Here is an 18182-nt window from a genome sequence, read left to right as displayed (position 1 = left end):
TGGTATCACACTAGCCTCTGATGCCTGGACTGTATAAATATTTCTTAAGTCTAAATGTGGACAAAAGAAAAAGTCAGAGCCTATTTCATGTCCTATTTCAAGCAAGTTTTGTTCTTAGCTCTCATGGACACTGAGCTGCTCTGTTGTACGTGGGTGGTGGGCAGTGATAGGGATCTACTATGACTCAACAAAGAGGAGCCTATTATTAAGTCCCAGCATTTACAGAGATTTTTTAAAATACTTGCATATAGTGGGCTGGATTAATTAGGGGGCACTTTTTGTCTGAAGAGGATGATCTGTTTCATCCACCATCAAGATAGGTGGCTGCTAATAGAATTCTATAGGTATTGATGATTTGTGGGTAGATCACATCTGTGCTCTTTTATTGTCATGTTTGGTTATAATCACTGATATACAAAACCACACTTTTGTAATACAATATTCACGCACACTGCCAAAGTCTAAATATAATTAACAGTTTCTAAGTGACTGTCTATACCCCATCATTTGCAGCAGTGTATCACCAGGATTTGATTTGGGTTTATTTCTAATGTTTGCTGAGTAAAGTCTCACTGAACTGGGAAAGGGGGACGTACACAAGGGGGCAGTGGTAGTTCTCTCATTTGGGAGGCTGCGTCACTGTTGTGTGGTTTTAATTAAATGCAGTGTAAAAGTCCACTATAACATTAAGATCTAGAACTCCCACTTGGTGCATCCACAGGGATTAGAGTAAGGGAGAGCAGGGGAGAATATAGTTTTGCTTTCTCTACTAGAAGCAAAGGGAGAGCTGCTCTTCCTCTCCCAACATGAGCGAGTACAGTTCCCCCACTTCCTTGGCTTCAAGCTTCCCATCCTGTTTGGCTCTGCTTTAACTACTGCTTAGCTGAGGAGCGGATGCCTATTCAAACTCAAAACTGAATTTTTACCTCGGTATTGACCACTATCTGTCTAACCTTTTTTTAAAAAAAACAAAAAACCCCACACCAATGAAGCCAAAAAGGCATTTAATAATGAAAACACAGTACTTCGGAGCTGGTAGCTCTAAGTAGCTGAGTAATTTTCTAAAGAAACTACACCTAATCATTTAGCTAACAAAGGGAAAGAAGCAGACTGCCTGGCAGCATCATGGTGCTCCCTCCACACGACGTCTCCACCTGGCAGAATACACTCGGAGATAAAAAGAGCCAGACCATTTATTAAATTTTAAATAAGATCAATACAAAATGTACATAAAAAGCAGTACACATTTACAAATATACATCTGTCTTTCCTTAAATCAGTATATACCAGCTTGTCAGAGGTGCATGTTCCTTCACTATCATCCACTTACCTTCAGAACATTGTTTGACCCAGCAACCAAACAATTACTTAATGTTTGACTTCAGCTTCTTTATCAATGGCTAAACAACACAAAGTCCAATTACTGAACTGTTCCTTTACTTCCACTTGGCATCTTAGTAAACCTTCCATTGCTTTCTACTGTCTTCCACGTATTGCCCCTCATTTTTACCAGCTTACTGTAATATTGAGAGTTAACAGAGACAGGGCAACAATGACATGTTAGCTAATTAGGTCTATTGAAAGGCTTGATAGTACACTTGAACTGCTGACTAAGATAAGGGCGGGGAGGGTGTTAATATTGCTGACTGATTCAGGTTACCACAGTAGTAACTGTAGTGCTCTGTATAAAAACAACGGTAACATGACTTGTTGACAAAGATCAAAATTGATAATCATTTGACCCACTAACAAAAATAAAATAAATAAAGCAACTTTAAATCAATGGAATTTTAACACAAACCATCTTTAAATATTTCTGAATCTTTGTTCTCGAGTATTCCAACAAAGGCAGCTACAAATAATCCAATAGAATACAAATTTTTTCGTCAGTAAAAATAGCATGTTCAGTGCAATTTTTCTTGAGGTTGGTTGGTGCCTTTAAACTGCTGAAGAGAAGACGACTTTTCTCCAGGCAAGTAATTTTTCTCTCTTCAGAATGTGTTTATATGGGAGTTCTTGTGGGAGTTCTCTTTAAGGCTGTTGAATATCTCTTTGGTGCCATTCTGCCACTGAAGAACAAGATCCATAGGGGTTTTCTCTTCCTATTCGAAAGAGTGAGGGGAACCAGGTTTAATTTCAGTTGGTAAACTTAAATTAATGTCCCTGTTCTCTTCTAGTTCTCTGTGTTAGACATGCATGTCTAATGTATGGTCTTTCTATATTTGATGACACCTAAGTTCTGGCTCAAACTCATCACCATGGTAACCACTGCCCCTCTCTATAGAGGTATCTCTGCTCCTTTTGAAGTTAGCGGCTAGCATCTATCCATTAATTTCAGTGGTTGCAGGAGCAGGCCCTATTAGTAAACATCCTGATCAATAATAAAGCACACTTTAAATTTCATCTGTTAAAATATCTAACTCTTTTCAATTACACAAAGTTTAATTTAAGCTAAAACAAAATAATCAGGAATCTGGTTAGCTAAACCATAAATCACTCTTAAACTGAAATAAGTGTCTACATAAGGGGCTGCAACAGTTTAACTAAACAACTTTAAAAATCACACCCTTAAGCTAAACCAGTACAACTTGTGTAGACAAGGCCTAAGAGAGCAGATTTTTGGGTTTCAGCACTTACTGTCCATTCATCATTCTTCATACTTATGCTGATGAATATGGTCATTAGCGACTATGTTACAGAGGGACTAAAGAGAGTGGACTGAGGAAGTTGCCTGGAAGTCTTAGCAAAGTGCTGTCCCTGGGCAGCAAGGCAGATAATTTGGAAAAAATCAAATTGCAAAAATTAGTGATTGACGGCAATAGAGGTCACTATCCAGCCTGCCATGGCGTTGGAAAAGGTGTCCTGATTTTGTGAGAAGGGATGAGCTAATTTGCTGCATTTTAACAACTGGTTACAGACATCTTCCTGTTATTCCATAGCTGCTGCCGTCAGAATTACCAAATGCAAAAGGTCAGTTTTGGGGCTTCCGAAATTAATCTTTAAAGTTCCGCTTAGCGGGAGTTCCCCCAATTGATTTACAGGTCCAGCTGGTCAGGTTACTAATTAACTATTCATCCAGACACAGCCAAGACCAGCCATCAGCTGACTTTCTTTTTAGGGGGTTAAGAGTCAACTGCAGTTTGTGATGTTTAAAATATTATAAACATACAGTGCTCATGCAACAGGTTGTAACAAAGAATTGCTCCAAAAGAATAATCTCTCTGGATTTTTTTTAAGATAGGTCACCTGGGTAGATTTAAGGTGGGGTATAATTTTAAATCAGAGTTGGATAAAAATTAGATTTTTTCAAAAATGAACTGAATTTTTTTCATGAAACAGAAACCATTTTTCAATACATTCTACTTTAAATTAATCTTATTTAGGAGGTCAGACTAGATCAGGGATTGGCAACATTTGACCCACGGCCCACCAGGGTAAGCCCCCTGGCTAGTCGGGCTGGTTTGTTTACCTGCCGCATCTGCAGGTTTGGCCGATCGCGGCTCCCAGTGGCCACAGTTCACTGCTCCAGGCCAATGGGGGCTGCTGGAAGTGGCGCGGGATGAGGGATGTGCTGGCTGCAGCTTCACACAGCCTCATTGGCCTGGAGCGGTGAACCGCGGACAGTGGGAGCCATGACTGGCTGAACCTACAGCCGCAGCAAGTAAACAAACCGGCCCAGCCCACCAGGTGGTTTACCCTGGCGGGCTGCATACCAAACATTGCTGATCCCTGGACTAGATCATCATAATGGTTCCTTCTGGCCTGAAGATCCATGAAACTGTTCTGATGGGAAGATTCTGTACAAATCTTACTTACATGGTTCTTTATATGTAGATTTGCTCCATACATAATCAGGAGTCTAATCATTTTATAACGATTCAGCCTCACTGCATCATGAAGTGGTGTGTCTCCTTCCTAAAACAAACAAAAGAAGATTGATTACCGGCTTAGATTCTGCTGTGCTAACCCATCATTCAAGGCTGAACAAAGTACACAGTCATTTTACAATCAAGTGGAATTATAAAGGCATATTGTCAGCTCAGTGCTAGATTGTAATTGAGAGTTAGCCTCTATGTTAAGTAAAATATATAATTTACTTACTCTGTCTTTGGCATTGAGGTCTGCTTCACAGGCAATGAGGTGCTCAGCACATTCATACTGACCCGTCCTCACAGCCACATGCAAAGGTGTACTGAGCAACTAGCAAATGGGAGGGAGAAAACAATCAGAGGGAGCAGGAAAATTATCAACAAAAAATAATCAAATCTGATTTAGAGCCAGTAGATGGAGAAAAGCTGCCAAAATAATGGACTGAGGATAAATTTTTCACATCCAGCTTAAAAAGTCATAAGAACATACCTTGTCTCTGGCGTTTCTGCTTATTCCTTTGTTGAGCAGGAATTTCAGAACTTCCAGGCTTCCCCCACGACATGCCCAGTGAAGAGCAGTAGATTCAAGCTACAACCATAAAATAATTGAACCAAAACCCAACAAATTAAACAGTGATAATTTTAAAATGAATAAATGTTGGTTTTAATTCTGTCTGACCTAAATCAAATTACTGCAAGTCAGGGAACACTGAGCTGTAGCCATTAGCAGCTTTTTCTTAATTGGCGCTAATATCTCTAGTCCTGCTGATTTATCATCCTTCACAATCATTGCATGTTGTACTTAAAGGCAGTGGGATCTGGCAACATGGCAATAGTAGAGGGTGTCTGGGCCTGGTTATGGGTTATTTGATGATTATAACATGCCTTAAATTAAACCTGTACTAACTGAAGATTTATTTTTCTACCCAGTAATTTAAATCAAGAGGTCCAAAATTTTCAAACCTGGCTGCCTATATGGAGGCCCCCCTAATTTTAAATGATCTGCCCTTTCAAAAGTCTTGAGCATCCACAAATTTCAGTGAACTCAATGGGAGCAGTGAGTGATCAGCACTTTTAAAAATCAGGCTACTTATATTTGGGTGCCTGCCATAGGTTTAGAAACCTAACTGTGGGCATCCAAGTATGAACATTCTAGCCAAGTCTGGTGTTCAGTTTTTGATGTCTAGCAATATTTTTTTGCTCTGTTTTGATGCCTTTTGGACTCCAAAACATAAGAAAAGCAAAGCCCAGTGTAAAGAATCATTATCTTTTCCAAGCACTTCTGCAGATGGGAAGGGGGTCCCTCTCACCATCTACTCCCCAAGTTTCCTTCTGCCCCTTGGGAATCCTTCTTGTTAATAATAATAGGAGATATACCAATCTCCTAGAACTGGAAGGGACCTTGAAAGGTCATCAAGTCCAGCCCCCTGCCTTCACTAGCAGGACCAATTTTTGCCCCAGATCCCTAAGTGGTCCCCTCAAGGATTGAACTCACAACCCTGTGTTTAGCAGGCCAATGCTCAAACCACTGAGCTATCCCTCCCCCCTTGTTCCTTCATCCCTTCTACAACTCCCACCTCCAGTCACTGGAGGGTTAAGTGAGGCTTCTCTGATCCCTGCTGTGTAGCAATGATGCAAATAGTCAGGAGGGGAGAAGTGCAGAAGCAGCAGCAAATGCTGTTGCTTATTCCACTTAGGTGTATTGCGGTGGACCTGTGATCAGTTGATGACATCCTATGGCATCTCTACTACTTTGTAGAGGTGACAGGCCTGGAGTAGTGTCCTGACCCCAGGTTTGCTCCTCTTCTTTGGGTTTTGGTCAGGCTCTGTTGTGAATAAGCAACAGAAGATATGCTGGGCAGTCTCTCTCAACCTCGCATCTTCCAGCAGCCCATTTGGGGAAGGTGCAGGAGGAGGAGCAGACACCCTTTCCTTATACTCCCTTCTCAATTGTCCTGTTTTCGGGGTACACTCTTACAAGCTGCTCTGACCACTTGTGATGGACCCTGTAATTCTGTTTCTTGTATGGGTCGGCATGTTTTACAAAGAAACTTAAACAGATGTATATACCATGTCTTGGAACTCAAGTTGGGCTCCAGCTTCTACTAACTTTTCCACCAGCGTCAGATGTCCTTCTGAGCATGCCCTGTGCAATGCAGTGCGTTGATACTGTCAATTAAAACAGGGATAAGTCAAACACTGTCTGTGGCACAGAGATCTGTGAAATCCTTTTCCTTCTTGTACCCTGGGATGATAGCGAACACACATTTTATGCTGATTCATTTCTGAGTGTGTATGCTTTTGAGACCTTAAATCTGCTAAATTTTAATAGCAACCTCCTAGATGACAGCTGTCTACCCAGCACATTTTAAAGGGCATGAGTAATGTCTGCAATGTGGCATTCAAATTAAAAACCTTCTGAACCTCTTGAATTCCCACGTCTATATTATACTGTGCAGGGGCGGCTCCAGGCCCCAGCACGCCAAGCGCGTGCTTGGGGCGGCATGCCACAGGGGGCGATCTGTCGGTGGCCAGGAGGGCGGCAGGCAGGCAGCCTTCGGCGGCATGCCTGCGGAGGGTCCACTGGTCCCGCGGCTCTGGTGGACCAGCGGACCCTCCGCAGGCACGTCTGCGGGAGGTCCACCGAAGCCGTGGGACCAGCGGACCCTCCGCAGGCACAGCTGTGGAGGGTCCACCGGAGCCATGGGACCGGAGACTGGCAGAGCGCCCCCAGCGGCATGCCGCCGTGCTTGGGGTGGCGAAATGTCTAGAGCCGCCCCGATACTGTGTTGCAAATGCACATTAAAGCAGAGTGTAGTGTAAGGAATCAGACAGTTCCTTCCTAGCTTGGAATGTGGCAGAGTCGGATATCCAAACAAAGCTGTGCTTTTTAAGAATGAAAGAATCCGGTTTTCGTAACTGTGTAGAAAGGCTTCTGTATTGTAGCTCATTGTCATGGAATCCTGCAGCATTGAAAGGCCTTTTGCCAAAGGAAATCAGGATTTCCTGATTGCCATCATGTTTCCAATAAATATACAGACTTTCCTACGTAAAATATACTTTGTTTGTTCCCGGGGGTCCCTTTAAAGCAAGAAAACATAATAAGTTGTAGTTTCCTGTAGTTAACTCTCTTTCCTTTATGCTGCAAGAGGATAAGAGAGGCTACAAAATGTAATGGAAATTGGAATTTTGCTTAACTACACCCCGGGATCTCTTTTGCTGCTATCTTTCTGAAGTAATAAGAATAAAGGTTGTACCTTATCACAAGCATCTGGATCCCCTTTGTCTGACAGATATTTTTCAATTACTGGCAATTTATTCTCCAGTGCAGCTTTTAAAAATGTAGGTACATCCACTGGTCCTGTCTGATGGAGACAAATGTACAGAATATAAATGTGTGTTTCAGCTGTACACTGTTCCAGAAATTCCATCAAGTCTTTCATAAAAGGATGCACTTTCTAACAATAGAACTTACAGTAACTTCTGGTTCAGGTTCCTTTAAAATGGGCACTTTCACTTTTGTGCATTTTTTCCTCTTCTTCAGCTGAATAATTTTTTCAAGATCTTGCAAGTTTTCAAGTTTTGGTCTCTCCTCTAGCTTTTTCTTCTTGATCTGAATGAAACAAGCAAATGATAAGACTGAGTCCAGAGGGAATGCAAAACTCCTTTCCTTTCAGCACAGCAATGGAGTTTACACTGTCAATCAACTACATTCAAACTGGAAATAAGATGTCAGTGTTTAACTGCATGGGATAATTAACCACTGGAATAGGTAATTAAAGGATCTGGTTAATACTCTATCTCTTGTAGCCTTTAAGTTAAATTGAATCTTTCTAAAAGTTACTCCCTCTCACTAGAGCCCTGTGCAAATACAAAATTTGTATCCATATCTGAGCCGAAAACATGGTCTTCACATATAAAGCGGATGTCCTCTGATTTGCAGGGCTCTAGATATAAAATTTGGATCCGTATCCATCCGCAATTTGCTGATATAAAGCGGATATACACAGATTTGCAGGGCTGTACCTTTCAGCCACAACTTGTTGTGGTAGATACAGTAATCACTGGGTGATATACTACAGCTTGTGTAATATAAATCAGACAGAAATGGTCCCTTCTGACCTTAAAATCTATGAAACCTGTGAATTATGATGGTTGTACTGATACTTTGGATAGCAAGAGCATCTCCGAGTAATTTTTGCCTCTGTGTTTCCTTGATCCCCGTTCTGCTTGTCTAATTTCTGCCCTAAGAACCCATACAGCATTCCCTAGTCAATAGATTTGCACAAGCTATGAAGGAAGTACTTGGCCTTTAGTTTTCCCTCTATGTAGCATAAAATTCCCCTGTTTCTGCATATTGTATCATTTCCCATGGAATTTTATGGCCAAATAGTGAGAGATGTTGAGTACCTGTAACTCCTATTGACTTCAAATACCAGCTTTATGTCCCCAGAACCTTTCAGGATGTGACCCACAGTTTTTCCTCCTGCATTATTGTGTAGCTAATGGCTTTAATTTAAGGAAAATACACCTTGAAATGAACCCAGGGTTCATGCTGACCTGTAGTTTCACTCAGTAGTGTTACACTACAGTAATCTACTAAAAATGTCATTGCTATCCTTAAAAAGAGGTGCCAGTAAATGTTTAAGGCCTAATTCAGATCTGGTGTAAAAAGGTGCAGCTGCTCTGAAGTAACTACAGTTACACCTGCTTACAAGTATGAATTTGGCCCTTAAAAAACTAAGTGATCAAGAGCCAGATTCTGCCACTCTTACCCATATTGTGTAGTCCTCTTGACTTCAGTAGAACTACTCAACAGAGGCAGGTGCTTGTGGAAGCTAGCAGGTGAGCCCACCCTCTGATCACTTAGGCATCAGCCAGCTGCCTTGAGAAGGCTGATTGGGAAGGTGTAAGCTAATTAGCTGGTCAGGTTGGGAGGCTGGATGATCCAATTATACTCCTCTGCTGATAGACTAAAGTTACAGGAAGATAGTACAGAAGCCACAGAAGGAGTAAGCAGGACTATCTGAACCTAGTGATCTCAGGAAAGGATTAGCTCTGTACTTCCCAGGCCCTGCATGTAATGTTGCTGAATGGGACTATATTGGTGTTGGGGAATGGAAATGTAAATCAATCATGCAAAGTTGCTATTCAGCAGAGAGTCTGAGCAGTTCCTGGGGTATCTGAGGGTGGGGCCAGAGCATGCCCTGTTACAGTACTAATTGGGGAGAGTAAAGGGGGTAGAATCTGGCCCTAAATAACTAACAATGCAAAATGACTTGGTGAGCAGACACTTCATGTCTATTTTTAAGGGGGATTTTAATCAAGTAGCTTCACCTTCCCCTGTTTTGGATACGCTCTGTAATAAGGGCCTCCCCCAAGCCCTGTTGAGTCAGTGGAAAGACGCCCACTGGCTTCCTGGCTAGTAAGCACACAGCAGGGTGTTCTGGAAAGGAGCACCCTTAGTAACGGGAGGCCAAGGTACAGAACTTTGCTATTAACGCTTGACAGGCGAATGGTGTGAGTGTGCCAGCTTGGGGAGTAAGGGCTGTCTAGCTGATGGTGACAGTGGTTATGTTTATGAATGGGAGAGCTTTTCCCACATATGCCACTCCTTAACATACTCTACAGCTGGCCGCAGGTGCCTTCTGGACAGAAAAGATTCCAAGTTTTTCAGTTAGAAATTACAAACAAAGAGAGCTTTAGAAGCAGCTTGACAGCATTATTGGCCTGATACAAAGTCCATTGAAGTCCATGGGATCCTTTCTTTGGACTTCAATGGACTTTGGATGAGGTCCTCTGTCCTTCTCACGGGGCAGTGAGCTGCAAAGGTTTTACTTCTTAAGCTCATCATAAAATTATTTTAGTTAGAGCAAAACCATGTGGCATTTCAGGGCTACACCAGTACAGCAGCCACATGATGATAAAAATGAACACAAAACCAAAGCACTTACCTCTGCCTGTAGCTTTTTCTCCTTTTCATAGGTCAGGCTTCCTCGGGTTAAGGAGCGTTCAGGGAGTGTTTTCAGGTCCTCTTGTTTCTCTAATCTTACAGCAGTTTCGTACTCCCCATTTTTGAAGTCCTCAGGAAGGAAATCTCCAGTCTCTTTATTGTCACTCTTCTTCCCTGTCACCTGTAAAAGGGAACACAATGTTTTGTGATTGCAGCACCATGTCTTAAGCACCCACCTACTGGGAACACTTAGTAGTTAGATGCCAATTGCAGTGGTTAAAAAAACCTATGTATAAGTGTTCTATCTGTCCCTAGACTGTATGTGTGTGACAGTCGGAGCCTAGTGCTTACTCTCACGCTGCAACAGGATTGGCTTTATGACAAAGGTTGCTGCAGTTTCATTAATGGCCTGATCCAACATCTATAGAAGTCCATGAAGAAACTCCCATTGATGTCAGTGGGTGTTGGATCAGGCACTGTACCAGCTAGCATGGATTATGAAGTTCTGAATCCCCTTTCTAAATGGCTGAGTCTTGGTTGCTGCTATGATAACAGTAGTACTACTGCAGCAAATGTCTGACTACAAAGCCAACATCTCTTTCTGTTTCCCCATTAATTTCTATCCTGTGTAACATTCATCAGAAAGTCATAGAAGATCAAGGTGGAAAGACACATTAAAGCCACCTGATCAACTTCCTGTCAGTGCAAAACTCATTCCTTATTGCTTACAAGCACAGTCTGCATGCTGCAGTGTGCAGACATAGCTGAAGATATGCTAGTCTCCAGGAGCTTGCTGTCTAATTCAGACACATACTATAGATTTAAAACAGGTCCGATACATAGTCTAAGAGCCTGCTCCTCACTCACTGAAGTCAATGGTAAAGTTCCCATTGACTTCAGTGTTGCTGGATAATGGTAGCTTTAGGTAGCCTATACACACAATACAAATGAGAACAGTCCTTGAAAATGTTTCCTATGATTGCTAACGTACCTTCAAAGTGTGTGTGTTAATCTTGGATGATTGCATGGTGCTGTTTGGGATTTATTTCAATCAAAAACTGTCACACAATTTGGTTTGTTGGAGAATTTAGCAGTGCAGAAATTGGAGGGACCTTGCCAAAGAATTTAACTCTAGTATTTACTAACTATGAGGGGTTGGCAACCTTTCAGAAGTGGTGTGCCGAGTCATCATTTATTCACTCTAATTTAAGGTTTCGTGTGCCAGTAATACATTTTAATGTTTTTAGAAGGTCTCTTTCTATAAGCCTATAATATATAACTAAACTATTGTTGTAGGTAAAGTAAATAAGGTTTTTAAAATGTTTAAGAAGCTTCATTTAAAATTAAATTAAAATGCAGAGCCCCCCAGACCGGTGGCCAGGACCCTGGCAGTGTGAGTGCCACTGAAAATCGGCTCACGTGCCACCTTTGGCACGTGTGCCATAGGTTGCCTACCCCTGAACTATGCTATACAGCAGTTCTATCTTAAAAGTATTCCTCTGGGAGGAAAAGGAGTTTCCTAACAACATTCTAATGTTCCTCTACATTTGTCATGTTTGCTCAGTTTACTGGTCAAATCAAGTTTGTTAGTTTGTAGTGTTCAGCCTATCTTTCAAAAAACTCCTTAAGCCATGAAAAACAGCTTATAGGAATTTGTTAGTGATTCTCAACATTACATTAAAAGTACAAAGGAAACAGTCTTGCTTATATAATCTAGACCAGTAACTCTCAGCCTTTCCAGACTACTGTACCCCATTCATGAGTCTTATTTGTCTTGCGTACCCCCAAGTTACACCTCACTTAAACTACTTGCTTACAAAATCAGACATAAAAATATGTCCCAGCACACTATTACTGAAAAATTGCTTACTTTCTCATTTTTACCAGATAATTATAAAATAAATCAATTGGAATATAAATATTGTCCTTACACTTCAGTGTGTAGTGTATCAAACAGTATAAACAAGTATTGTCTGTATGAAATTTTAGTTTGTACTGACTTTGCTAGTACTTTTTATGTAGCTTATTGTCAAACTAGGCAAATAACTAGATGAGTTAATGTAGCCCCTGGAAGACCTCTGCCTATCTCCAGTGGTACGTGTACCCCTGGTTAAGCACTAATTAACATCTAGACCTCTTCCTCCTTTTATTGAGTGTGCACCTTTTAAATATGTGATTTGCATATAAATACAGCAACAAAGTAAACAGTATACACGAATGCCAGGCTACACCATTCCTTCTGGTGAGTTGTCTTCCAATACAAAACGCAGTCAACTACTTTGTTACATTACATGGTGAACTCAGCACTCAAAGAATAATTAAAATAAGTTCCTCCCAGCATACTGTGGTATAATAGATATAATTATGTACCAGAATATCACAGTGATAGTTGTCCTTTAAGTACGTGTAATAATAAAGATTCCCACTAATTAGTTACAATAAAAATCCTGAAATAACAATAATTGTGAACGAAAAGTAGTTTATACCTACCAGCTCCTCTACTTTCAGCATCATCATGTTTGCCAATGGTTGTAAGTTGTATTCCTTTATGATTGAAATCCCCTAGTGCTCAGGTCAGCTCTGCTGAGACTCACCACGATAGCTTAGCTTATATATCTTTGGGAGAACTTAGACTGAGTGAGATAATCTTCCAACCTGGGAATCCAAGTACATCCCTAACACTGCCAGCTCAGAGGTAGGTGCATTCTCATTCCACATGTGTTAACTAGCCAGACCTAGTGTCGGGGTCAGGATAGGGTGGGGGTGTTTTGAGGGAGGGGGTTAGGCTTACAGTCTAACCACACTGAATATGTGACTCATTATGCAACATGAGCTCATCATTCCATTGGCAATGACTAAATAGCTCAGCAATGCTAGTCATTCTGTCTATCCAGTGCCCACTAGGACAGCTGTCTGTTGATATTGCTTTTTCCCCCCCTGACTTTCAGACCACTAGAAGATACCGGAAAGAGTAAGTGACCTATGTGCAGCACTTGTAGTAATTTTTTTCTGATAAGTGGACTGAGAGCCCCTTAGGTTTTTGGGAAGCCATTCTTTTCATTATGGTCTATTCCTGGACTGTAAACAATTTTAGAGGAAAAGATTTTTCTTCTCATGAGGACACCCTTCTATATTTGTTGGGAGGAATTCTCTGAAGGGATTACTGAACCAGAATGATGTCTCTGGTGCTAAAAAGGCCTATGACATGTCAAGTTAGTCAGTGGAAGATGTCAAAAACATCCAGCTTTGCATTTTCCCTTGAAGTTGTCACAGATTATATAGAGAATGATAACTTACAACCTGTCATTCTTCAAAAAAGTAAAATAATTGTCGCTTTCTCAAGCAATATTCTCCTTTAGAATTTCAGGGAATATGGGTGCAAAAATGATCCACTTAGTAAGTGGACTTGGCTGACCCATATTAAATGGGGAGCAAGTTACGGGCAGAAGCAACTTTTCAGATTATTACAAAAAAGTGCACCAGCGCCTCGGCTGTCGAAAGCCAGCACAGATGCATTGACTACAGTGGGGCTATACTAACAGTAGGAATAGCTCAGTGGTTTGAGCATTGGCCTGCTAAACCCAGGGTTGTGAGTTCAATCCTTGAAGGGGCCACTTAGGGATCTGGGGCAAAATCAGTACTTGGTCCTGCTAGTGAAGGCAGGGGGCTGGTACTTGATGACCTTTCAGGGTCCCTTCTAGCTCTGTAAGACAGGTATATCTCCATATATAATTAACATCAGCAGAGGAGTTGGCCCTGTGTCTTTACAAAAGGAAGATCTGTAACTTTCAGATACAAGGAGAAAGCTCGTTTGGCACTTTCAAATGCCTAGGTCCTCAATCCAGAAAAGCCCATGCTTAACTTTAAGCATATGAGTCACAAGTTGGACAACTCAGGTGCTTAAAGTTGTGCATGGGCTTAAGTGCTTTGCTGGATCAGGGCCTGAGTGGCTAAGCTGTTGAATGCAGTTTTACTCATAATACTGACCTTTCAAGGTCCCTGTCCTCCCCCGATCTATCCATCAGTAACTTTGAGTATTTCTAAACATGTCTACTAGCCCTCATCATACCTACCCTCTGCCCTCCCTTTTCCTGAAATGAATCTGAACATCAGGTGGTTCCTTTACTACTCCAACAATGTGACATGGGAGGGTGAGCCCCAGAACTAAAATAGTGTTTGGCTAGCTACAGAGCCTTTCTGCATCTCCCTTCCCAAACAGTAACACCTCCTAGTACATCACTCCAAAATAGTTGTGGTCTATACTGCATTTTAACCAGAAAATACTTTTGTGTTCCTGCTGCTCATTATCTAGAACAGCAACTAACTCTGGCTTGGCTTTGCCTTGTTTGTAAATGGGCCATAACAGGGGCTCTCCAACTGTTTCATAGGTCTGGTCTACACTTTAAAGTTTAGATTGACATAGCTACATCACTCAGGGGTATGAAAAACGAAACATAAGCACTATAGCTATGCCAGTCTAAACTCTGGTTTTGGTTACACCCTGATATAAGCAGGATGTGGACGCAGCTTGGTCGATGGAAGAATGCTTGAGTCTATGTAGCTACTTCTGCTTGGGAAGGGGGATTACCTACATCAACAGAAAAATCCTTCCACCACTGAAGGAAGTATGTGCACTACAGTGCTAAAGCAGTATAGCTACAGTGCCGTAGTTGTGTCGCTGTAGTGCCATGTAGACGTGGTCATAGTGTGGCCATGTCTTGTTAGAGAGAGTGTCTTATGGACACCTCCCTTCCCACTTACAGCTGCTTGGACCACCTCTGATTCAATGGATGCAGCTTATAGCCACAGGACTGATATGGGAAGGAAAATACAAGAGTGCTTGGCAGAATGGTTTAAAAATTATGTAAGAAGTTGCAAACTCACCGTTACTGCTTTAGTTGAGGCTTAATTTCCTTTTTTTGTTTTTAAAATTTTTTATTTTACTTTTAAAAAAAAGGCAAGTGGTGTTTCATACATGAAAGAATGCCAGCAAAATCCTAAATTAAAAGGAGATGTTGTTTTCTCAGCAACTAGTTCACAAATCTGAAACGCAGATTAGGTTTCCCACAGATCCTCCTGCTTTCAGAGAAGATGCAAAACTCACTTCTCTGGCCCATTCTTCCCACAGTAACACCACAAAAAATAAATCATGCAATAATTTAATTGTAGAAGTCCAGTCCCTGATTATGTCATTTATAAAGAAGCAAGGGGCTTAAATTGCAGCAAGGGAGGTTTAGGTTGGACATTAGGAAGAACCACCTTACTGTCAGGGTGGTTAAGCACTGGAATAAATTGCCTAGGGAGGTTGTGGAATCTCCATCACTGGAGATTTTTAAGAGCAGGTTAGACAAACACCTGTCAGGGATGGTCTAGATAATACTTACTCCAGCCATGAGTCTAGGGGACTGGATTCGATGACCACTCGAGGTCCCTTCCAGTTCTATGATTCTAGTATTGAAGGTGGTCTGATAGCAGTAAAGGGTGATGTAGAAACCTAGGTTGACTGAGAGTAAAATTTTAATTGAATTATTGCTAAAGGATTGAGGCTAGACCCCTGCCTGATGTAAATTAGTGTAGGGCTGTTGAAATCAACAGCCCTACACTAACTTACACTAGCTGAGAATCTAGCCCAAATTCTCAGCACAATCAGCTGATAGTGGAAGAAGAGGAAGTAGCATAATTAACCATTAGCTTGTTCTCTCCTGCTAGACTAGTAACTGAGTACTAACAACTGTATTTGTCATCTCTCTATTAAGGTAATAATAGCAGATAGTCAGTCAGTGGTAGACATGTGCCATGGAATTCTAAAGCGTAGATGGCAACCTGCTAAAGGTTAAGGGCAAAGCAAAGGTCTGCACAATGTAAGATTGTGTTTAAAAAACGTAAAGGGTAATAAGCTGTATATGATGTAGAAGCAACAAAGAATCCTGTGGCACCTTATAGACTAACAGACGTTTTGCAGCATGAGCTTTCGTGGGTGAATACCCACTTCTTCGGAAGTAATATGTAATAGAGATACTTCTATGATGTAGAAGTATCTCTATTACATACCTGATTTTCCTACTACCACTCAAGAAGATGGTTGCCTATCGTAAAAGATTTATTTGGGGAGGAGGTTGTTTTTGTTCAAAAGGACTAAACAGACTGTATGGAAAACTTTTTTGCATAGAGTATAGAAGGTATTTCCACATCCCATGAAGTTTACCATCACGTTTTTGATGCTGTCATCACTCTGCTTAACTATCTGACATTTTAAATACCTTTGCTCTGCCCTTGATTTCTAAGAGGTTGCCACGTGCACTTTAGAATACCATTGTGCATGGCTGTCACTGTCAATCTGCTACTACTAGATAAGTATAGGTATGAAAAATCAGTTACTGAAAAGTCATTACTTGCTTAACAGGGCACTAACCCAGCATGAGTGAACAAATCATGATTTAATGTTCCTAATTGTGTGTATGATTACATACACACAGACGCACAACTAGGAACAGTAAGCCATAAGTGGTTCATTCATCCTGGATTAGTGACCTATCAAGTGAGTAAATGTAGATAAATGTTTGTTTATTTCTTTGTGTGTGTGAATATGTAATACATACACACATGGAAAAAAATAAACTTTAACTACAATATACCATTGCTTAACTTGCTTTTGTGACTTCTTTTTCTCATCAACAACTACTTTCCCCATAAAAGAGAGGAAACAATTATTTCTTTGGCATTTCTTGCCCATGAAGGAGACATGCTGCTATGTATTTTCCCCTTGGTATGTATATGTATCCCCCTTAATATCCATGGGATTGCGTATATTTGTGTATGTAAATTAGTGTACATATGAACAACCCCTTACTGTGTAGGTCTGGTTTTATTTTACTGAACACATTCACAAATCAGTGTGCTTGTTATTTACTTAGGAACTTTTCAGTTTTGGATATTAATGGAACCTTCAGAACAGGGGGAGACATGTTTCTCTGTATTGTCTATTAATAATGGCAGGAGGACACGTGCTATGAATATATGCTAGCAGAATTCTTAGCCAGCACCCTAAGACATGTGTGATGGGTTGGATCACAGAAACTCCCTTGGGGCTGCCAACTGATTTGCCAAGACTACTTCTGCTCCTGCTTTCCCTGCCAGCTTGGGACTCCAGCACCCTGTCTTGTTGAGCCAGACACACCAGCCTGCTCCAACATAGACCCAAGGTCTGAACCACGTGCCCCAAAGCTGCAGACTTAACTGAAAGCAACTTAAGAAGTGTTCCTGTCTTTAACACTCAGATGCCTAACCCCAAATAAAACTGTTTTACCTTGTATAAAGCTTATACAGGGTAAACTCATAAGTTGTTCACCCTCTATAACACTGATAGAGAGAGAGAGAGATGCACAGCTGTTTGCCCCCATGCCAGGTATTATTAATTAACCCAGAGTATGTATGAAGTAAAAAGTGATTTTATTAAATACAGAAAGTAGAATTTAAGTGGTTCCAAGTAGTAACACACAGAACAAAGTGAATTGCCAAATAAAAGAAAACACACAAGTCTAACCCTAATACTGTTAGAAAACTGAATATAGATTAAAATCTCACCCTCAGATGTTTCAATAAGTTTCTAACACAGACTGGATGCCTTCCTAGTCTGGGCACAATCCTTTCCCCTGGTACAGCCCTTGTTCCAGCTCAGGTGGTAGCTAGGGGATTTCTCATGATTGCCATGCTTTTTGTTCTATTCCACCCACTTATATAGCTTGGGCACAAGGCGGGAATCTTTTGTCTCTCTGGGTTCCCACCCCGCCCCCTTCTCAATGGAAAAGCACCATGTTAAAGATGGATTCCAGTTCAGGTCACATGATCACATGTCACTGTAAGACTTCATTACCCACTTGCCAGCACACAGGTATACAGGAAGACTTACAAGTAAAACAGAGCCATCTACAGACAATTGCCCTCGTTAATGGGAGCCATTAAGATTCCAAACCACCATTAATGGCCCTCATTTTGCACAATTACAATAGGCCCTCAGAATTATATTTCATATTTCTAGTTTCTGATACAAGAATGATACATTGATACAAATAGGATGACCACACTTAGTAGATTATAAGATTTGTAATGATACCTTACAAGAGACCTTTTGCATGAAGCATATTCCAGTTACATTATATTCACACTCATTAGCATATTTTCATAAAATCATATAGAGTGCAACGTCACAACACATTCTGTATATTTTCTCAATAGCTCTTAAAACACATTTAGTGCTGCATGTATATAGTTGTGTAAAAGGCTGCTATTGGGAATCATATTGGCTCACTAAGAATAAAAGCCTGCGCCATTGAAAATTACAAATGGAAAGATATTTTAAA

General features: G+C 41.0%; 1 protein-coding gene and 1 long non-coding RNA gene across 3 annotated transcripts in view; one reads left to right on the top strand and one right to left on the bottom strand.

Annotated features, from left to right (window-relative positions):
* Positions 1 to 1175: 1175 nt before the first annotated feature.
* On the bottom strand, positions 1176 to 12508 carry ANKRD1 (ankyrin repeat domain 1). Its single transcript, XM_039480799.1, has 9 exons — positions 12313 to 12508; positions 9824 to 10003; positions 7345 to 7482; positions 7127 to 7234; positions 5940 to 6038; positions 4360 to 4458; positions 4102 to 4200; positions 3817 to 3915; positions 1176 to 2102 (listed from the first exon to the last, which is right to left on the bottom strand). The coding sequence occupies exons 1-9, from the start codon at positions 12337 to 12339 to the stop codon at positions 1992 to 1994; spliced, it is 960 nt and encodes a 319-aa protein (XP_039336733.1). The 5' UTR covers positions 12340 to 12508; the 3' UTR covers positions 1176 to 1991.
* LOC120368599 overlaps positions 9232 to 18182 on the top strand; it is a 67911-nt gene continuing 58960 nt past the window's right edge. The window contains exon 1 of one of the 2 annotated variants that reach the window (XR_005582684.1): positions 9232 to 9350. This is a non-coding gene — a long non-coding RNA (uncharacterized LOC120368599). The remainder of the gene's footprint in view (positions 9351 to 18182) is intronic. The other variant, XR_005582683.1, reaches the window with a different exon arrangement.

This window comes from Mauremys reevesii, linkage group 7, assembly GCF_016161935.1.
Source record: "Mauremys reevesii isolate NIE-2019 linkage group 7, ASM1616193v1, whole genome shotgun sequence".
Classification (NCBI taxonomy): domain Eukaryota; kingdom Metazoa; phylum Chordata; order Testudines; family Geoemydidae; genus Mauremys; species Mauremys reevesii.
The sequence above is the reverse complement of the archived record's forward strand: the minus strand, read 5'-3'. Positions and strand labels throughout refer to the sequence as shown.